General features: G+C 55.7%; 7 protein-coding genes across 7 annotated transcripts; 2 read left to right on the top strand and 5 right to left on the bottom strand.

Moving 5' to 3' along the window:
• The first annotated feature begins 331 nt into the window (after positions 1-331).
• On the top strand, positions 332-1,399 carry N657DRAFT_661943 (uncharacterized protein). The gene is made up of 2 exons (XM_062795118.1): positions 332-504; positions 563-1,399. The coding sequence occupies exons 1-2, from the start codon at positions 388-390 to the stop codon at positions 1,106-1,108; spliced, it is 663 nt and encodes a 220-aa protein (XP_062651739.1). The 5' UTR covers positions 332-387; the 3' UTR covers positions 1,109-1,399.
• Positions 1,400-1,406: 7 nt separating this feature from the next.
• On the bottom strand, positions 1,407-2,595 carry N657DRAFT_236854 (uncharacterized protein). Its single transcript, XM_062786357.1, has 4 exons — positions 1,991-2,595; positions 1,822-1,921; positions 1,707-1,758; positions 1,407-1,650 (listed from the first exon to the last, which is right to left on the bottom strand). The coding sequence occupies exons 1-4, from the start codon at positions 2,303-2,305 to the stop codon at positions 1,569-1,571; spliced, it is 549 nt and encodes a 182-aa protein (XP_062651738.1). The 5' UTR covers positions 2,306-2,595; the 3' UTR covers positions 1,407-1,568.
• Positions 2,596-3,413: 818 nt separating this feature from the next.
• On the bottom strand, positions 3,414-7,474 carry N657DRAFT_642042 (uncharacterized protein). The gene is made up of 6 exons (XM_062792265.1): positions 7,344-7,474; positions 6,827-7,289; positions 6,518-6,769; positions 6,256-6,463; positions 5,409-6,118; positions 3,414-5,351 (listed from the first exon to the last, which is right to left on the bottom strand). Exons 2-6 carry the CDS (start codon positions 7,114-7,116, stop codon positions 3,650-3,652), a joined length of 3,162 nt encoding a protein of 1,053 aa, XP_062651737.1. The 5' UTR covers positions 7,117-7,289; positions 7,344-7,474; the 3' UTR covers positions 3,414-3,649.
• A 965-nt stretch (positions 7,475-8,439) lies between these two features.
• On the bottom strand, positions 8,440-10,606 carry N657DRAFT_631671 (uncharacterized protein; the record flags this gene model as incomplete). Its single annotated transcript, XM_062791081.1, has 6 exons — positions 8,440-9,045; positions 9,100-9,194; positions 9,228-9,692; positions 9,885-10,102; positions 10,156-10,366; positions 10,423-10,606. The coding sequence occupies 6 exons, from the start codon at positions 10,604-10,606 to the stop codon at positions 8,440-8,442; spliced, it is 1,779 nt and encodes a 592-aa protein (XP_062651736.1).
• Positions 10,607-11,006: 400 nt separating this feature from the next.
• On the bottom strand, positions 11,007-12,203 carry N657DRAFT_565802 (glutathione S-transferase; the record flags this gene model as incomplete). Its single annotated transcript, XM_062788382.1, has 7 exons — positions 11,007-11,218; positions 11,303-11,470; positions 11,532-11,551; positions 11,624-11,661; positions 11,740-11,928; positions 12,005-12,040; positions 12,105-12,203. The coding sequence occupies 7 exons, from the start codon at positions 12,201-12,203 to the stop codon at positions 11,007-11,009; spliced, it is 762 nt and encodes a 253-aa protein (XP_062651735.1).
• Positions 12,204-12,711: 508 nt separating this feature from the next.
• N657DRAFT_631669 (putative isoamyl alcohol oxidase) lies at positions 12,712-14,615 on the bottom strand (the record flags this gene model as incomplete). Its single annotated transcript, XM_062791080.1, has 2 exons — positions 12,712-14,164; positions 14,335-14,615. 2 exons carry the CDS (start codon positions 14,613-14,615, stop codon positions 12,712-12,714), a joined length of 1,734 nt encoding a protein of 577 aa, XP_062651734.1.
• Positions 14,616-17,067: 2,452 nt separating this feature from the next.
• Positions 17,068-19,270, top strand: N657DRAFT_236459 (uncharacterized protein). Its single transcript, XM_062786355.1, has 7 exons — positions 17,068-17,504; positions 17,560-17,585; positions 17,644-17,680; positions 17,736-17,806; positions 17,871-17,893; positions 17,981-18,244; positions 18,321-19,270. Exons 1-7 carry the CDS (start codon positions 17,354-17,356, stop codon positions 18,922-18,924), a joined length of 1,176 nt encoding a protein of 391 aa, XP_062651733.1. The 5' UTR covers positions 17,068-17,353; the 3' UTR covers positions 18,925-19,270.
• Positions 19,271-19,551: the final 281 nt, after the last annotated feature.

The raw sequence follows: 19,551 nt of genomic DNA, 5'->3' as shown, positions 1-19,551 counted from the left end.
TGGGACGCGATTCCGCAAGAGCCTCGCTGCCATGAATCGTCGATGCTCGACTTCCGGCGGTGTACAGTCAAAATCAATGGATTACTGGGAATGTTGTATGGTGACTCCCAATACTCACAAGTCGGGCCTGTTGCCGTGTTAAGACTGTGGGTGTGCTTCAAATGATGAAGATGGAAAAGACAATGGCCGATGAGAGACGGCACTGCACCAGAATCGAAGACAGCAGGGGTCCATTTGATGTGGCTCGTGCGCCATGCTGCCCCACCACGGGTCCATTGACCTGCAAGCCACCAACGATGTGGGGGAGCTCCCCTTTGGATATCCTCGATCCCATTCACGACCCCCTGCACAGCTTGACATACAAGCAATGGGATCACGAAACACACCATGAACAACCCCTCTGAACAACACGCCCTCAACGGCACAAATGGGGCAGGCGCAATTGACATCCACACACCCTTTACCGCAAGCGAGCGCATTCAACAGCTCAGCGAGATCGACGATGTGAGCTTCTCCTTTCCCACCTTATTGCTCCCCAATCTGCTAAGTTCTCTTAAAACAGGACATCGCCGCCCTCCTAACCCACATCTCCTCCGCGATGCGCGCCCTAGCCACACCGCCCCCGGACACCGCCCAAACCCCGGACCAGACGCCAGGGTCCGATGCGCCTATCGGGGAGTCGGAAGCGGCGGCAGGAGACCCCGTGTCGGCTTTTAAGACAGCCCAGTCGGCTTTCTTCCGGACCATCGATCGCATCGACAAGCAGCTGACGCGGCAGATTCTGGCGCTCGAAGAGGCGGGCATCATCACGCTGCGGAGCACCGGGGCTGGAGCCCCCGCTGGCGCAGAGGGCGACGCGGGCTCGAGCCAGCCGCAGCAGAGCAGCGCGGGCGGTGGGGAGGCCGCACGGGCGAGGAGTGCGCCGGCGCGGCTGGAGCCTGACGGGATGGGGCGGTATGGCACGCTGGATGTGGGGAAGCTGAACATGGCGAGCAGCACGGTGGAAAGGGATATGGAGAGGGATCTGTGGCGCAGGGCGAGGGAGGAGCTTATTCGGCTGGTGCAGAGCAGCGGCAAAGGTGGCGCGGAGGATAAGATGGAGGAGTGATGTCTTTGGTTGTTTAAGGCGTTGAAGGTTGGGTGGGGTATAGATGAGGCTGGTGAAAACAGGCATTGGGACAAGGTCGGGCTGGAAATCGAGGCATGGATATACCCCCTGGGCAATCGGTAAGCGTCATGGAGCATCAATGCTGCTCATTTTCTCTTAATGGCTTCTTGGGTTTCCTCTTCAAGCAGAGTCAGTGGATCAAATTGACGATAACTGAGGTGGTTTGAAAGAGTCTGTTTCAGCCGTCGGATCGCAATAATCACAACCAGGCCCCATTACAGCCCTCTCTTCCGGCTCCTTTTGGCGCATACAGCATGATGAAGTAGTTACCACCGATCCCTGCGTCTTAGAGGTTGAGAAGAAGTTGCTCCAGGGACCTCTCTGAAGGAATTGGGTCTCACAACTCAAAGGTCCCGTCCACCGCCCGGAAACTGGGCAGACTACCTACACCGGCCGTGGTCTAAGATGAGTGGTCGCAGAGCCTGTCATATGCACCCGAGGCGATGGTGCCAGTGACCTCGACGAAGACCGAGGGCGGGATACTGTGAGTTGTTAGTATCCTCTCATGCTATTTCACGGGCAAAACGGGTCCTCTCACATAGCATCGAACAGCACGCATTTGAGGTGCTCGTGGTCGGTGCCGACGTCCTCTACAAATCACGTCAACTCTGACTCAACCATCCATCGGCGATTAAGGATGTGCGTGTACTTACCGTACCAGACAAAGTAGGCGTTGCAGTTGCCATTGGCATTGCACGTGTACTGGCACTTGAACGGGCCGTACGGATCGCTTTTGTGGTTGAAGTTCATGATCTGTCGTTCATCTGACATTTAGAACAGTACATCATGTCGGCAGCTCACTCGAGGGTGGGAAGAACTCACGTGCGGGCCTGACACGAAGTGGTCACCGTACCAGTCCTCCGTGATCGTGTACGAAGTCATGCTGTTGCCATCCGGAGTCACCACCGTGTAGTTGTTGATTGGGTAGCCCGCGGGATGCTGCTTGGAAGCCGGCGTGCCATTAGTACAGGCCGAAGCCATGGCGTCGCGGGTGGGAGAACCCTGAATGGGAGCTGGTGTGCGGCGATGCATGACGTCCGTGATGGTGTTGTCGTCGGAACGATAAGGTGCGGCCGACGCCACCAGAGCGAAGGCCGCGAACAGGATGAGAGACATGAACCTAGTGATGGTTGTCATGGTGAAGGAACTCCAGGTCGATGCAGTTGCTGTTGTTGGTGGTGAATTACAAGCGGCTTTCAGGAAGGTTGATTGGATTCGTGATGGTCGGCTGCTGAGGACTTCTGAAGGTTGAACGTCGGCAGATAAGAGTCTACAGCAAGAGATTGAGAGTAGATGGCTCCAGGAAAAACCGGAGAATGCTCAAAGAGGGTGAAATTTTCGAGGCAAGAGATGAGATGGAAGGAACGACATTAGCATTATAATCGCCCTTGATCTATCGTCAGCTGAGACCGGCAACTCGCCCTCTGACTAAAGCGGTCAGTTCAAGAAAATGAATGCTAGATCCCTTTTCAAAAGGTGCGTGCTTGCCTTCTTAATGCTTGCTCGTTCTAACATACTTGACTGCTCACGTCCTCGAGGTCAAACAACGCCCTCCCCCCTTCTAACCCCAGTTACCCCTTGATCTCGGACTTGTCTTCGTAAGCCAGTACCTCACAACCCGGGAAGCACCACAGTGCCACACACAGCCCAGACACTATGGTGTGAAGGAGTGTCTGCTGCTATGTGATCGAGTAGTTGAAACCGCTTGTGTGCTCTCCATTGCGAGCACTGCCACTAGTGACAGTCGCACCGATGGCAATGGAGAATAATGGCCAAGAAATATTGGCTTTCTAGGTGGGAGATCAGCTCTAAAATACAGAAACTGTGTTCCCTTCGCCTTGCCGGTTGTTCCACATGGCCTGCGTAATCCATCCAGGGATGCCACTTCTGGGTCGATTTGCTCGACCTTATCTATCGTATTTGAAGCTGCTTCAAATCTAAGGGAAAGAATGACAAAGTCAACGACCGTGAACGCTGTTTACCCCCGTTCACTATGTAAAGTCCCCTTGTCCAACGAACCTTGGCATCTTGTCACACATCACGGGTGACCACATCATCGGCAGATCGAAGGACCACTGGTGCTACAAGACATTCCCAGACACAAGATGCAGGCGAGAGGGCAAGACTGGGACAGGGCCATGTATGATATCGCCAACTGCCCGGCAAGACAGTTGAACGCAAGTCGACGATGAAAGAGTGAGGACAGGTTAACGGGTGGGTCTTGGAGGTATGTGTACCATCATCGCGCATGCAACACGCTTGATTACCGGTTATGACAGTTATCACTGTAGTGGCATAGCATACATGAAGTGCCCAAACCCAGACCAGAACGCCGTGACTCCAGAGCTTCCTCCAGCTGGCCCGCCGAAGTCGAACCCACCGCATACCGTACTGTACATCATCGCTCCTAATCCGCCAAACATTACCCATCAGTGAGCAGGAGAAAGCGCATTTAAACAGTGAGAACCCGGACTCTGCCATTCACACCTCGAACCCCTTCCTCCCCTCCACAAGACCCTCAGAAAACTTCGTAATCGCCGCCCACACCGGCACAAATCTGAGCGCCTCGTCCAACGCCGGTATCGTTTCCTCAACGTTAGCATCACTCCACATACACACCACAGCTCCCTTCAGCCCCTCCCCGCGCTTCACCAACTCCACGTCGCGCAAGAGATCGTCATCCCCTTCCTCGGCGCCACCCGAGACCTTCGACAACTGGGCATCCTCCTTCCACTCAGCATCCACAACCCACTCCTTCTCCCACTCCCGGTGCCACAACCTCAGCGTCTTCACCCCGGCTTCAGGGTACTGTCCAAACCGGTCATCCCACCCGGAGCTGCCGCGCACTCTCAGGCCGGACACGGGCTTATCAAACTCCACGAAACAAGCCTTGGTGTTGTTGGCGACAATTCCAATCCGCGCCGCGCCGCCATCTCCATCTCCCGCGCGAGTGCGAGTAACATTCACCGCCACCAAGCTCCGATAGTCGTCGTCCTCACCAACGCCGTCCTGACCCCTATGCCGAGCAGGGGGGATGCTGCTATAGAGTCGGGGCGGCGTCCCTGCACCATCAAAACAGCAGCTCACGAGCCCCTGTCTCTTGGAGCTGCCGCAGGTGACGTTGCGTCCCGAGGCCGAGGGCAGGGCGGAAATGATGGGGCGGACGTAGTCCTCGATCCCGGCGTAGCAAACTTCGTTGGTGCCGGTATCGAGATCCAGCTTCTGGACGAAATAGGCTTTGTATCGGTTGTTCGACGAAAAAGGGAAGGCGACCAGGTTGTAGATCAGCGTCGCAATAAAGACGACCAGTAAGACAACTGGTATGTGATGTGTGACGCGGTGGATGAAAGGAGCCAGCGGGAGGAAGAGGAGGATGGTGCAGAGGCAGATGATGAGGTACGGAAACAGGAGACTGCTGCCGTCTGCTCCCGTCTGGTGCACGGCGTCGACTAGCATGAGGGCAATCTGGCCGACGAGAATGACTGTGAAGGGCCCGAGGAGGAGAAACTCGAGGAACCATGCCCACGAGGGGAGACGGCCTGACCAAGATTGTTCGTGTTCGTATGGCTCGTGAGAAAGGCCAGTGTCACTGTACCGGCGGGCACTGTCGACAATCGCGGATATGGAGCGACGGTAGGTCGTGGCAAACGTGGTGCGTGTTTGTTCCCCTGTGCTGTTACCGCCGATGAGCGGTGTCCGCTCGGAGAGTACCTCCGTTGCCGCCTCATCGTCTTGGCCGCCTCTGCTGGCAGCCGCGGAGCCGGCGGCCGGCGCGTTGTTCGAGTGCCTCGTTCCAGGCGGCGTTGACTCTTGGTTTGCAACCGGCGGTGGCACATGAGACGACGAGAAGGGACCGCTATGAGGACGGCCCTGAAGAAACCCCCATTCCTCCTGCTCCTCTCGCACTTTCTCAGCCCAAGCAGCCTTCTTTGGCAACGCGAACAGCTCGCATAGTGCGATGAAGAGTGCCAAGAAGATGGCCGACTGAAGGAACACAAACATGTACCCGGCGCCGATCCTCAGCCGGTCCTCAGCAACGGTGACCGCCACGAGCATGGTCCATCCGAGGATAAACAGCCAAATCTGGGCATAGGTTCGGTGGAGCGCGCTGGGCCTCGCAAAGTCGGCTCCCCGCATGATAGCCCAAAATGTGAAGTAGAACAGCGAGACCATCATGGCAAGGCTTTTCTGTTACGTTAGCAGTGCTCGGCCGAGATTGTCGGAAATCGGCTCATCTTACACAGAATACCGACTGCTATAGATGATGAAAGGATTCACCTTCCTCAACAGAAATGCCGCTCCGAGGGTCAAAGATCCAGCGACCAACAACGCAAACGGAAAACGGAAGAAGCCCTTCCACCCGCCGACCGACACGAACTCATCGTCAGGCTGCTCACCAGACGTGACGTTCGAGCTGAACAGATAATATTTATCGACCTTGTGAAGGAGGTAGCTGGCCAAGACCAGAATAAGCGGCGTAGCGATCAACACGGTCAGCGACCAAGCAAACAAGCCTCTCAGACCAAAGAGCACAAATCCCTTTCCGAAGAGATCAAACCATACCCCATCGCTTGGGCTGCCGTTGTGCACCTTGCCACGCGCGCCATCGGCGCGAGGGCCAACAAAGGTGTCCCCCGTGTCGCTGGACAAGCGAGTCGCGGTATGGATGGAGGCTGAAAGCATGTGCCAGAGGCTGCCCTTGGAAGCATGTCTGGCATCGTCTTGGTTGGTGTGGTATCTTGCGCGTGGCTTAAAGAAGGCCAGATCGAGGCCTCGCTGCCCGAACACGTCGTAGAGAACCGAGTAGTCGGTGCCGCTCCTAATGAAACCTAGGCCAAAGGCATCAGATGCTATGATGGTGCCAAAGGGGTCTGGTGATTCGGCATAGGCCGCCGTCACCTCGCGATCCGTGGTGCGGAAAAGGATGGCTCGGCCGCCGGCGCCGGCTCCCTGAATCAACAATGTCAGCTGTGAAATTCCGATCGCGAATGTCTCTGGAGGTTTCAGGAGCAAATGCGCTGTCTCGGGAGGCGTGAGACAGCCATAAAGGGGTATAAACAGTCCACAAACAGAGATAGATGTTATACCTCAAGGTTTAGGAAGGTATGGATGTATGGGTTGAGAGGATGCTGCCCGAGGGCTCGCGCGCCGTACAAGTAGTCTTCCTCCCCATTGTTGAGCATGACCACGATGCCCCTCTCCGGTTGGTGGTCGGGGTGGGTAAAGTACTGTATCAGCTGCAGGCAAGTGACTACACCCATGCCGTCGTCTGTAGCACCGTAGCCGGTCGACACGCTGGGAGAGGTCAGAGTCCTCAGATCAGTGCGAGCTGATGGGTCAAGGACGTACGAGTCATAGTGAGCGTTGACCAACGTCAACCCCCTCTCGTTGCGCAGAGAACCATGGACCCGTTCTGTATCCCACCACTTGCCCTGATCATCGGATTTGCCCCTGATGTAGACAAGGATATTCGTGCCTTCGAAATAAGCTGCGACCTGGGGACTGCTGGGGTTGGGGACTACGCCGGGTGCCATGAGGAACGTGCAGTTGGATGTTGTGTCGTCAAACAGAGTTACAGCAGCATCCGGGTTTGATCCATCTCTGGAGTTCAGCACTGTTAGCACAAGGCTAACATCGAGGAGTATCAACAGAACTCACCCGTCCGTCGTCCAAACGGCGCCATTCCCATCCAAGGTCGAACGTATCCGCCGCAAGAGGAACTGCCGGAGGTCGTCATTGTAATGGCTGTTGTATGGGTGGTAAGCCCGCGTAAGGGTAGCCAAGTCAAGCCAGGCCTGTGTCAAGTTGATACCCTGAATCGGTGACTCGCTGCTGGGTGCTGGTGGGGTGCGCTCATTGATGATGACGATGGGTATGAGCAGAGCCAGGTACGTGACGGTCGTCCAAAAGGTGACGGGCCCCGGCCGAAAGGAGAATGGGTTCATCATCCTGGCCCAGTTTGGTCTCGATCTGGCCTGAAACAGCAGGTCTGTTGGCGAGAAGGTCAAAAGGTGTGAGGTCTAGGCTTTGCAGGCTTTTCACTCATGGACAGGATTGAGTGCTCGACGAGAGAGAGGTTTGTGATGACATGAGAAATGGCGAAATCAAATATCTGCAGATTCTGTTAAGGCTGGTACCCAAAGACGTTGGGAGTAGTTGCTCGATTTGTGCATACAGGGCTTCAGTTCTGGTCTCTGGGGTTGAGAAACGGATTCGAGGCTGATGCGATACTCCCTACTTCATACTCAAACTTATTCCAGGCTGCTTCCTCTGGCTCCCGAGTCCAGCCTCCGTGCTGAAAGGAGGTAGAAGCATCAGGAACAGGAACCGCGTGATAAAGGCCCCGAAATCAGGTGCGAGATGAATAAGGGTCCCGTATGGCTGTGAAGGATGCCAGAAGCATCATCCGAAGATGCCTTTGTGAGTGGGGTTCTCACTGAGATGGCTCTTTTCGGGAGAATTGCTACGAGGTGGCCCAAGCTCCAGGGGAAAATCGTGATGTCACATCATGGAAAGCCTCCGCTGGTCAACAAGCCAAGGAGTGCTGCAGAATCTCGAGACCGCCGAATGGTAAAAGTGCAGAATGACATGCTGAGAAGAAGGACAACATTATCCGTCCGTTCAATTTCGGTTTGTTGCTAGCGCGGAACTTCGGTTCGAGAATGACACTTCTAGGTACATCTCCTTCCACCTTCACCTCTTTCTATTCCTCTTCATCTCCATCTCTGTCTTTGTCTTCCTCTTCTCACTTCTCTTACTTTCTGTGTTCTTGCTATGTTTCTTTTTATTTTCCTTCCTCATTTTCTTACTTTCCTTGAATCTCACTTTTCCATTCATGGCTAAACCAGGGTTGAACTGTAAGGGCCAACATACCAGTGTATCTAGGTGCGACCCAAAGCATTGGGCAAGTGGCTCATGAACTGAGTCTGATCTCGTCCGTTTCGCATCATCACGTATGTGTCAACCGGGTGTCCAATTCTGACAATCAATCAGGCAGAGCGCCATCGCAACAAACCGCACGCATCACATGGACCGAAACTAAAGGATGTAGTAGCTTGATCAACAGTTCTCTGCTCTGCTCTACAGTAGTGAATATCCCCTGCCGTAGCTGGCCAACGGTCCTCTCAATCTGCCATAGCCGCCAAGTGAAACTGTAGGAGAAAGCAAGCAGTGTAAGTGAAATAAGATAAGAAAGTAAAGAACAAGACACCCTATCAGTCAGTAGTTCATCTACTGCACAGCTCAGTCAAGTTAGTCCCCAAAGGTGTGCCCTAAGCACCCGGAGGAGGAGGAGGCAGGTCCATGGGCGGTGGGGGCGGTGGAGCATCACCGGCCGGCGGCGGGGGAGGAGGCGGAATGGCATTAGCGTACTGCTGAATCAGAGCGTTGAGTCCCCCGGGGAGCCCAGGCGGCGCGCCACCAGGAGGAGGCGGGGGAGGCAACCCAGGGGGAGCAGCACCTATTCCCGGGGGAGCGCCAGGGGCCCCATAACCGCCGTAGCCTGCGTATGCACCATATCCCGTCGGCGCAACCATGGGTTGGTGCCAGGGCGCCGCGCTGGTGCCCGGAGCCGAAGGGGCGCCGCCATAAGCACCTTGGCTGCCAGGGTAATAGCTGTCTCCTCCGTCGCGGCCGCCATCGCGGTAGCCACGGTCCCTGTCACGGTCGCCACGGTCGCGGGCCCAGGGCGCAGGTCCGCCAGATGGCGCGCCTTCATTGTCGCGCTCGTTGTTCCGGGAACGCCACGGCGCAGGTCCGCCAGTCGGGCCGCGTGCCCACGGCCGAGCATCGCCTCCACCGTTAGGACCCTGAGATGCAGGGCCGGCTTCGATGCGTGCAGGAGCAGCGCCCGTACCGCCGAGTTCTTGCATGAGTTGCTGCAGCAACTAGTTAGCACAAGGTCCGAGTCTTTTGGATGGTGTTTTACATACCTCATACTCGCGGTCCACGGCATCGCCACCTCCGAGACGACCACCAGGCCGAGCCACGGGACCGTCGTTCCGCCAGCTAGCACCCCGCTGTCTGTCTGGACAATCACGAGCCATATGTCCTGCGTTACCGCAAACACGGCAGATGATGTTGGCAGTGAAGTTTTGCTTCTCCGGACAATCGTACTTCCGGTGTCCTATCTGGCCGCAGTTCTGGCATGCCTGGTTTTCATCATCACGCAGTGTGCCGTTCAAGGCGGCGAGCTCACGAAGCTGGTTGCGCTTGAGCTCGTTCTGGCCCTCGGGAATAGACGCAGCCTGGCTTACTGTCAGCACGAATCGAGTGCGGAGAGAGTGTGCAAGAATACGGACCGTCTCGATAACGTTGTGGATCAGCTTCTTGGCCTTGTTCACCTTCTCCTCGGTGTCGGCCATAATCAAACAGTGCAGGTCCTCTTCCTGGTTGCTGGAGTGAGCGGCATCAGAGCGCCCTTTGCCTTCTTTGACGGAGCCTTTTCCGCGAATGGCAATCTTGGCGCCGGATTCTGCTTCCATTTTCTTGAGTGTGTTGCCACGAGGTCCGATAAGTAAGCCGACTTGAGTAGGGAGAGCTAAGTGTTAGTAACTGAGTCAAATAACAGTAGAGCAGCGGTTTGGGTTAGAGTCCAGCAGGGTTAGCCTGCTAGGCGTCGCGTCAAGGCGGGGAGCTGACACCAACGCCTGGCAAAGTACCACGGGGAAAGGGGAGTTCAGAGTGGTTAGAGAGGTTAGAGGGTTAGCAATCATACTGAAGTTGATCTCTGGGTAATCGTTGACCGGCACGTAGACCTTCTCCTGGGTCTTGGTCGGGCGGCGGTAGTCCTGAGGCGGGTGATAGTTGGGGATGGTCTTCATGGCCTTCTCGATCAGCTTGTGCCGCTCGTCCTCGAGGCGCTTCCGGTAGCGGTATTCACGCGTGTTCACACGACGACCGTGGTTGTCGTATTGGGGAGGCGGCGACGGAGACCTGTAATCCGGTGTTAGCAGTGGGCACCAGAGCGAATAAGAGAGAATGCGTACCTGTCTCCGTCGGCGGGAACAACATCGTCGATTTTGAGCTTTTGAGTGATTTCCTCGATGCGCAGATGCAGAGTATATGCCTCGAGCTGCTCGCTGGTCATGTCGGCGACGATGGCTGTGGGGAGGCCCATCAGGCCAGCAGCCTTGTTCTCGGTCGCGTCGCCCCAGCGGTTCCGCTTCTTGCGCCGCCTCGGTGCATCGTGGTCTGATCCTAAAGACAAGGTTAGCATCAAAGCCAAAATCTGTGAAGCAGCGGAATAAACTTACGCTCAGGGCTGCGGCCGCGTTTGACGTCGCGGTCGCCATTCGAAACGCTATGCGCGACGCCATTCGAGCCATTCGGCGAGGCGGTGCCGTTGGTGAAGCCATCTTCTTCGCCATCGCCGCCGAACCGGCGCTTCCCCAAGGGTATGTTGTTGGATCCAGTGATGCCTTGATTTCTCCACGCCATTCTGCCGATGCTTGTTGCGACTTTTTGTTGTGGTGAGGAAAAAGGTGCCAGATCTGACTATTGAATGATACTTGGCGGGATTCGAGGGCTAAGGAAGAAACGGCTTTGCCACAAAAGGCAAGTCACCGGCGTATCACGTGATCGGTGGAGCAACCTAAACATGGAAATGGGCTTGACACATTTCTCACTCGGGTGCTGGCCCAGCTCACACTCTAAAGAGGTACTCTCCAGAAACGCACTCACACAGTCCCGGTCAGGCAAATGAGCAGCAATCAGCTCGACAAAGTCGTATGACTTTTGCGTGCGGTCGTGTATGTGTAACGAAGCAGGCATCTGGCCTGCCCTCAGTTTCTGCTTTTACCGCCTCAATATTCAACTTTTTTTTGAGTCTTTCATTTCATTACTTTTTCGCATCCTCTTTCATGCTCTGCTGCACCCAAGCCCTTGTGCTCTCCGCGGCCTTGTCCATCTCCTCTTCGGTCATGTGCCGGTTCTCCAGTGCAGTGTGCGGCTTCGGCACGTGTCTGCCCTTCTCACAACCGGGATGGGACAGGACTCGGTCGATCCAGGCGCTCAGGTGTGGAAAATCATCTAACTTGATCCCCGCCCAGGCTTTGGCGTTGAAGACTCGATCAGCAACTGTGCTTCAAGAGTAGAGATCAATGGGGGAAGGAGAGGGGCAGGTCAGGGACTTACGGCCACTAGCTACCCAACCCCAGCAGGCAATGTCCGCGATGGTCAATCTGTCCCCGACGAGGTAGCCCGACGTCGACTTGCTCAGCTGCGTCTCCATGACACGGTACAGGCGACGAGTCTCGTTGCGGTATCGGTCAATGCCATATTGAATCTTCTCAGGGGCATATCCTGTCCTCATCGTCAGCCGCTCCCGAGTCATATTGAGACTTGAGGTCGCCTGTTGACTCACTGCCAAAGTGATTTGCTTGCCTAATCTCACAAGTTAGCTGCCACTCTTGCGCTTTTCCAACACCACCAAGACAGGCACATGTAGGAACCTACCCCTGCATGGGCCCGAGACCAGCCATCTGCCAGAAGAGCTGCAGTCATGATGGTCAGCATCAGCGCTCCGCTCCAAGGCCCTCCTGTCACAAGGATTCAGCAGAGGGGGGACATACCCAGTTGTTCACCTCCCAGTACTCCCTCGTGCCGCGCGGATACGACAGCTTGTGCTCCGTATCATAGCGGTCTACGAGGTATTGCATGATGGAGCCACTTTCAAAGAGGCGGATGGGCGAGCCATCCGTGAACGTGTCGGTCATGGCGGGGATGCGGCCATTGGGGTTGATCTCGAGGAACCAAGGTTCCTTTGAAAGCCCAGTCAGTTCTGCGGTGCCAAGTCAAAGTACCTATAACGGACCGCGGAAGCCGCTATCGTACTACCTTTTGGGTGTTCTTCGATATGTCGATGGCCGTCACCTGGCATAGAGTCAGAATCGGCGAACCCCGGCTTGTTTGGTCGAGATGGATGGCGAGAACGTACCTTGTACGGCAGTCCCAGCGCTTCCAGCAACATTGAGACCTTGATGCCGTTTGGCGTCTGCGCCGTGTACAGATGGATATCCGACTTCGTCTCGGCCATGGTGTTCGAGCTATCAACGTTGTTGGCGATGCCAGTGTGAGATGAGGTCAGGTGTGATCCGATCTGAGCAAGCCTTTGCGTTGAGTGGACAGCTGCGGGAACGTCAGGACCTGGTGTCATCGGCAAAAGCTCCCTATTATACGCCTGAGGTTGTCTTCGATGAAGGTCATGCATACATCATAAGCGGGGCTTAGAAATCAGTTGCCCGATTCCACTAGTTTGCTCCGCAACAATGGAAGAGAGGGGAACATCGGAGCTGCAGATGCCCGGAAGAACATTCCTTACTAAGGGGATTAATAATTCCAAGAATTTGATTTGAGATTATCGGATGCATAGAACAAAGTACTCGTTTGGCGCGTAGTGTGCCTGAGATTGTTACTGTGCAATATTAAGAGAGTGTACGCCGGAAAAATAAACAGCTAGTTAACAGCAGTATCACTAGGCAAATGAACAAGTTCTCCGCCGTCATCGCGTGCTGAAACATCACCACCAGCGCCAGGCTGCTGCCCTAGAGCAGCTTGCACATCCGGCCATCGTTCGCAACGTTCCACCTCTCGCTTCCCACGCCCTTCCTGACATAGAAAAACCCATTGGGGTCATACTTCCGCTTGATGCACAGCAGATCCTGGTAATTGGACCCAAAGAATACCTCCTGAAAGTTCGGCTGCTGGAAGTCTGCCTCGTTCATGTACGCGCCGGACCCGGGCGTGACGGCCTCGACGCGCGGCATGATGTCGTACGTCATGAGGCGCTGGTTATCGAGCATCTTGTCCCAATCGGCTGGATCGTTCGACCACTCCGTCGTGAGGGTCGCGTGGACGAGAGGGACGCGCCAAGCGGGCGTGACGGCGTTGGCCCTATGCTTGCCGAAGGGCGAGACGTCGGTGCCAACGCCGATCCAGGTGACGCCTTTCTCGGCGATGTACCGGGCAACCTGCGACATGCCTGTCGGGTTGTTTTGAAACGAGGAGAACGGGACCAGTCGGCCGCCGTACTGGGCAATGCCGACCTGGATGTTGCCGATCGGCAGAGGGCCGAAGTACTGATCGTAGTGCTCGTAGTATGTTGCTGTTTGGGAGTAGCTGGACGTGTACTTGACCCCCATTGAAGTGAGATTAGTGAGCAGGGGCTCCATGATGGCCTCAACCTCGCCGATGGTCTTGTTGTAGGCCGTCAAGGGGGCAATCATGAAGAAGGTCGAAGTGAAGTAATAGACTACCATGGAGCCAGCCTGGACCATGGCGGGGAGTGCGGCGTGGAAAGCGTCGATACCGCCATAGAAAGTTTCGGTCGGGTTCTCGCTGGCATAGAAGGAGAGGGTGGCGCCACCAACGTGCGCATCGGGGAACGTCTTGACCGTCATGCTGACGACGACACCATAGTTACCGGGGCCGCCGCCAGAGAGCGCCCAGTAGAGATAGGTGTTCTGCGTCCGGGAGGCCGTGAGGAGCTTGCCGGCAGCCGTGACAACTTCAAACTCGAGTGTGTTGTCGGCCGAAAGACCGAACGAAGTGCTCAGGGCGGAATGACCGCCACCTTGGGTATAACCGCCAGCAAGGCCGACTGTCGGGCACTCGCCACTAACGACGACCTGCTTCTTGGCAAGGCCGGCCGACAGGATGTCGAAGCCCTGAACACCGGCACCGACCTTGACGGCAGAACCCGTGTAGTACTTGTCATGCCACTCTTTGAACTCGATGGTTTTGAGCTTGTGAGTCCAGACCGAGAGGGCTCCGGCGCCGGTGGACCGACCAAGGTAATCATGGCCCGTGTTCCGTATCACGAAACGGATGTTGTTGTCCATGGCAAACTTCACGGTAGCCACCACGTCGGCAACCGACTGAGCCTCGACGGCGTAGACGACATAATTGCCGAGAGTGCATGGCCTGGACCGCGGCGTGAACGGGTCGCAGCTCTGGTTGGCAAAGAACGGGGCCATGACCGAGGCCGAGTCATTCATGCTAGATACCGAAATGTCCTGTTAGTGATTGACATCGACAAGCAGCAGTGCCATGAGAAACCCTGTCCTCGGGACTCGGCCTCCCCTGTCCATCAAAGACTGCATAGGAGAGTTCCGAGGTGGGAAAAGATATGCTAAGAATGGAAGGGAACCGAAGGTGCCAGTTCTTACTGAGTAGCCGGACTCTGCCAACCATCACGCAGAGCCTGGCAGCGCACAGGGTCGTAGTTGGGGTCGTGGCAGGGCTGACCGAGCGGTACTGTCGCGATTAGCCGGCCGCTGACTGTCTGGTTGAGGGCGTCCCAGTCGCGGTTGGACGGCCAGCACGCGTCCCCCGGGAAGCACTTGCACTTGAGGAAGCCGAGCGTCGCGGCATCGTCGTCGACGGCGAGCGAGCCGGCGCCAACAAAGGCGGCGCCAACAAGGCCGGCTGCGAGGAACAGCGCCTTCATGACTGCTACAAAGGAGTGACGAGGGTGAGAGTCCAAAGAAAAAAACGAACGGAAGGGAGCAGGAAGATCTCAGAGACAGCATCGTGACTGCACGAGAACGGAATCCTCGAAACCCCGAGACATTTAAACACAGCCTCCGGTCTTTCTTGTCTAATTCAGGGAGTAACAAGCCTTGATCCGACCCCGACTACCACGATACGGCAGCACAACCGTGGAGACCCTCTGGCAATCTGGGAAGGAGTCTTCTACCTCTGGGGTTACATTAAGGGGATGGGGACAACATCTCGGCTGATGCTCCACCAGTTAGCGCTGAGAAGGGATTGCACAGCAGGAAAGACACAGCGACTGTCGAGCATCACCTGGCAACCATCATGAGCCGTCCCATGATCATTGTTTCCCGGAGTTTGACTCGGCCGACGAACCAGGAATCCGAACCTGCCATGTGCGGAGCACGCAGAGGGATCTGCATCCGAGTCGCGCGAGTGGGCTGCCGCCACTTTGCCAATGTCAATCCCATCATGCGTTGCCATGGATGAGGATTCAGAAAGTGGTTCTGTTGTGAATCGTGATCAAGTCTGCGCCGAAGAGCCCAGGCGACCGCAGGATATGGGACACTCCGGAGACCCCGGATTAGTCAGACCTCCGTCATCGGAAACAGGAGATGCGATGACGAGGCCTTGGCGTTCCCGGCCTCAACGTCGTCACCGTCCATGAGTGAGGCTTGCGGGCGACAATTCATATGTTGGGTTTGTCGCCTGACATTCAGACCGCAGGTCGCTCAAGGTACCGTAGGTGCACCCTGTTTTCTCATCAGCACGCACTTCGTTTTTCCAAGTACGCCCGATTGCATTGGATTACGGCCCTGACTCCCAGCATCCTGGCGGCGGTTCCCCCGGTCCGGCCGGGCATCTGAGTTCGGCCCATGATCGGCTCTTGTCCTCCCATCCAAGGAAGGAGCGTCTGGATAGTATCACCAGGATCCTGATTGACGCCAAACGCGGCAAGACCATCTTGATCTGCAATCTTTTTGCCCGAGGTTATTTACTTTCCCTTCTCAACCTGACCTTGAGGAGGTTTCGATACGACAATCTCCTGTTCCAGGTGGAGCGTCTGGCAGATGGAGCTCGACACCTGTTCTGACTTAAGTTTCCAGAACACCTTATCGCAACTCTGACTTGAATGCACGATGAAGCATCTCCATCACAGATTCGCACCACTTTCTCTCCTCAGGTTCCCTAGGTAACACGCTGGTATATGTACAAACTAATCAATGAGTTCATTATCATGTACTGTAGTTTCGCAGCGATTTGCCGGGCGGGCTTGCAGAGAAAGTACGGCTTGGAAAAGCAACGGAAAGTTGCGTTGTTGTGTTTCAGAGTGTGGTTGCAAGGGAAGATCAAGGAGCGAAAGGGGTTGTAAACGCCAGCGCGGAGCAAGGACCATCGTGGCTCGCTACGGAGGTACTGTAGTTAGCTTTGGCATTGGCTTCCCGAGCCGTTCCCGTTGCCAAGAGCCTCTTCAACGGGATGCGCACCCGTGAATATGGAACCGACATGTTGGACGGCTCGTTGTCCACAAGCTAAGTTGCCCGGCCATGTGGGAGACAGCCTGAGCAGGTCCATCACAGATATGATCGATACCTCGTCTGAGAATTTGCTCAACATAGTCCTGCGCCGACGATGGCATTTCTGCCCGGCGACCGCTCATATCGAGAGGGCTCCACGGGACCCGTTTCATGGTGCAGCATCCGTACGTCGGTCTTCTCCATATCAAGCTTCTACCACAAACAGTACGTGTGCCGCGTTACGGTTGCCCCCCCGGCCTAGTTTTCTAGAATGTGCAAAAATCTTACGCCATGGAGCAACTAATCGGACGAAGCTTTCATCATCTGAGTCGCGCAGCAGCAACCACCGGCCGGATCGACTGGGGAGACACCTGGTGCCTCCTTTGGGCGCTCTAGGCAGTAAAGTTCCGTGATGGCATGGCCCAATCTGGATGTTCATCATCTCTCCGCGCTCGCACTTTGCTGGCGGTTGGCTCTTGCAAACCATCATCCGTTCGGAGACAATGCAAGCCAGACAGCCATTCTTTGCAGTCGGCTCCCGATCAACATCCGATAGCATGACTCGAAGGAAAGGGCAGATCTTGATGATGGCATTTTTCATCTGATCGCCCGTGGCTTGCCCGTTGCCGCTACAAGGATTTCCTCGATACTCATGGCCCACCAAGTCGGCAATTCGCCGCGTGCTCAGACCTTTTTCAACTATCGCCTTGTTTCTGAGCCCAGTCAGCTATTCATCTATTGTGATGCTGAGGTCCATCACTACTTCCCCGTACAGAGATGATGCATCTCCATATGGACATCATCTGGTTCGGTGGCGATGAGCAGACTCATCGTAGCTCCAGGATTCCTTTTCTCCGCTCTCCACCTCTCCAGAGCACCAGATATATTCATCCGCGGCTGTCCTTTGGGACCTTTGAGCCCGCTACTGTGACCCATGGCTCGGCTTGACGAACCTTATCTCACTCTTCTTCTCCTATGGCTTGACTTTAAGTTGCACGTCGGTGCCCGCCAAACTACGACCTTCCATCTCTGAGCAATTGGTTCGTGTCGTATTCTATCCCCTCGAGTCTTCTGTCGAGTGTCTGGTCCCTAGGGAGCCTCCTGCGCGGACCGCGCCACATCCCGACCGTCGGATCTTCCGCCAAACAACGCCCGGAAACATCGATTGGAAGGGATGGGTTGGACATACAATACGAAAGATCCCAATGCTCCCACTATCGGGCTCACGATCACTGGCGTTGCCATAACACTCACCTTCCTCTCGCTCATCACCGTCTGTCTTCGAACATATGTCCGAGCGCTCATGATCCGGGCCTTCGGCATCGGTAAGTCTTAACGTTGCTCGGGAAACTAAACAGGTGTACCAACGTTATTCGACAGATGACTGGATCATTTTGGTAACGTGGGTGAGTTGTGGTCAGCATGTGTTTCTGGTCCGTTGGACTGCGTCCCTAACATGCTCAGGTGGCTGCGGCCGGGTTTGCCATTGTCAGCATTGTCCGTTAGTATAGCGGCACCACCCTTGACTTGTTTCGAGAGACTGAGAAGTTGCTTAGAGTCAAGATGGGGCCTTGGTCTTCAGCATATCGACGACCTGCCCGCTGACGATGTCTATAACTTTGGCCTTGTAAGTGCGCGGAAATGGCCAGCGAGGTGTTGGTGGGAAACAGTAGGCTTACAAGGCATCACAGATTCAATACATGGGTGCTCCATTGTTCGTACCCAGTCACGGCTCAGTCACTCCAGGCCTCTGGCCGTCTAGGGGAGGAAAAACATTCCCGAGGCTAACACGCCCTCACAGCTACATCACCAGCATCCTAGGATTCAAGCTCGCCCTCCTCTTCTCCTATCTCCGCTTCATCCCCCTCGGCGTCTACCGCTACACCATTATCGGGGTTATCACGGCCTGCATCATGTTTCACCTCTCCTTCCTCCTCGTTCAGATCAATCTCTGTCAACCGATCCGCAAGCAATGGGATCCTGCCATAACATGGGGCTCCTGCATCCCAGGTGTGCCATTTTACACATCCATGGCCGCACTGACAATGGTCTTTGACGTGACAGTGTTTGTCTCCCACCAGGTTTCCCCTTGTGTCACTCCCCATACCCGCTCCCACCAACTTACATACATATATCATTAGTATGCTCCTCCCGTTCCCCGTCCTCGCCAAGTCGCGCCTGCAGACCCGCAAGAAGGTCATCCTCCTGGGGCTGTTCGGCCTGGGCATCTTCATCACAGTCACCCAAATCGTTCGCATCCAGAAGGTCAAGCAGCTGGCCAACTACACCGACAGCGCGCCCCTGATCCTCTGGTCGACCGTGGAAAGCAACCTGGGTATCATCGTCGCCAACGTGCCGACCCTGGCGCCGCTCGTCAAGTACTACAACGAACACCACGCGTCCAAGAGGATGACCGCCGACGCCGACCCCACCGCCTGGCGGAACACGGGCGGTTGTGGTGGGACCGTGGGAGGGCGGAGGTACTATGCCCAGGGGAGCCGCGGCGGGACGGGGAAATCGGTCGATCGGTCGCTGGGGCTGACGACGCTCGGGGGCAGCGAGCATGACATGACCGAGTTAGGCAATTTCAGTCACGCCAAGGGGAACGGGAGTACCGTCTCGATTCTGGACCCTGTTTACCTTAGGCCGGGAAGCGGGGAGGGGGCGGAGGCGGTGGAGGCGAGGAGGGTTGGGACGTCGGCGGGGATTACAAAGAAGGTGGAGGTTCTGATTACGAGGAGCTGAAGAATGATGGGCTCCATTGAGCCCAGAGCGGATTGCGTCCTTTGGCATGAAGACATTTTAAAAGATATATGGCTTTGTCTTGGTGTGGGCGTTGGGATACAAGGTCGAATATTCCGGCCTATGGCGAAATGCTTGGTATATGGACACATCTCGATAATCCTAATCATAACTCTGACGACTGGACGCCGCAGTTTCATACAAGGTTCTTGGTGGCGGGAGCGTCATAGGAACGGAGGGAGACCGATGGGGTAGTCAACAAACGCCCCTGATACGGTCTCGAAACATCCAGACCCTGCTCGAGCCAAACTCGAGGACGCAGATTGCACACCAACACTGTTTCTGTGCGATGAGTTTATGAAAGGATATGGGCTCAACACTCGTCGCAGCTTCATACCCGATATCTTCCCAGGGCATGATCAGACACATCCTGCACCCCCAACATGAAAACAGTCGGATATACTCAAGGCCAATCGGCCAACGGACAACCAAATAGTATATAGATAGTGCCACCAAAACGTCGACTCATAACCCCAAGAAAAACGCCGGCTATGCCATGCCATGTCCTGTCCCGCCAGCTAAAGTCCAGTCCAGTTTTGTTGGCTCTCCCGCCGCAGTGACCACTAGCAC

The sequence above is a fragment of the Parathielavia appendiculata genome, assembly GCF_033297405.1.
Source record: "Parathielavia appendiculata strain CBS 731.68 unplaced genomic scaffold N657scaffold_2, whole genome shotgun sequence".
Taxonomy (NCBI): Eukaryota; Fungi; Ascomycota; class Sordariomycetes; order Sordariales; family Chaetomiaceae; genus Parathielavia; species Parathielavia appendiculata.
This window is presented reverse-complemented; position numbering and strand designations above follow the sequence as displayed.

Excerpts from the sequence above, each read along its gene's own strand:
- N657DRAFT_236854 (XM_062786357.1), bottom strand. The coding sequence starts at position 2,305 with ATGACAACCATCACTAGGTTCATGTCTCTCATCCTGTTCGCGGCCTTC. Across the intron at positions 1,922-1,990 it reads ACTTCGTGTCAGGCCCGCAC|ATCATGAACTTCAACCACAA; the intron begins GTGAGTTCTTCC and ends GATGAACGACAG. Across the intron at positions 1,759-1,821 it reads CGCCTACTTTGTCTGGTACG|AGGACGTCGGCACCGACCAC; the intron begins GTAAGTACACGC and ends CGTGATTTGTAG.
- N657DRAFT_661943 (XM_062795118.1), top strand. The coding sequence starts at position 388 with ATGAACAACCCCTCTGAACAACACGCCCTCAACGGCACAAATGGGGCA. Across the intron at positions 505-562 it reads AGCTCAGCGAGATCGACGAT|GACATCGCCGCCCTCCTAAC; the intron begins GTGAGCTTCTCC and ends CTCTTAAAACAG.
- N657DRAFT_642042 (XM_062792265.1), bottom strand. The coding sequence starts at position 7,116 with ATGATGAACCCATTCTCCTTTCGGCCGGGGCCCGTCACCTTTTGGACG. Across the intron at positions 6,464-6,517 it reads GTCAACGCTCACTATGACTC|CGTGTCGACCGGCTACGGTG; the intron begins GTACGTCCTTGA and ends GACCTCTCCCAG. Across the intron at positions 5,352-5,408 it reads TATAGCAGTCGGTATTCTGT|CCTTGCCATGATGGTCTCGC; the intron begins GTAAGATGAGCC and ends GTAACAGAAAAG.
- N657DRAFT_236459 (XM_062786355.1), top strand. The coding sequence starts at position 17,354 with ATGGGTTGGACATACAATACGAAAGATCCCAATGCTCCCACTATCGGG. Across the intron at positions 17,681-17,735 it reads TGCCATTGTCAGCATTGTCC|AGTCAAGATGGGGCCTTGGT; the intron begins GTTAGTATAGCG and ends GAAGTTGCTTAG. Across the intron at positions 17,807-17,870 it reads ATGTCTATAACTTTGGCCTT|ATTCAATACATGGGTGCTCC; the intron begins GTAAGTGCGCGG and ends AAGGCATCACAG.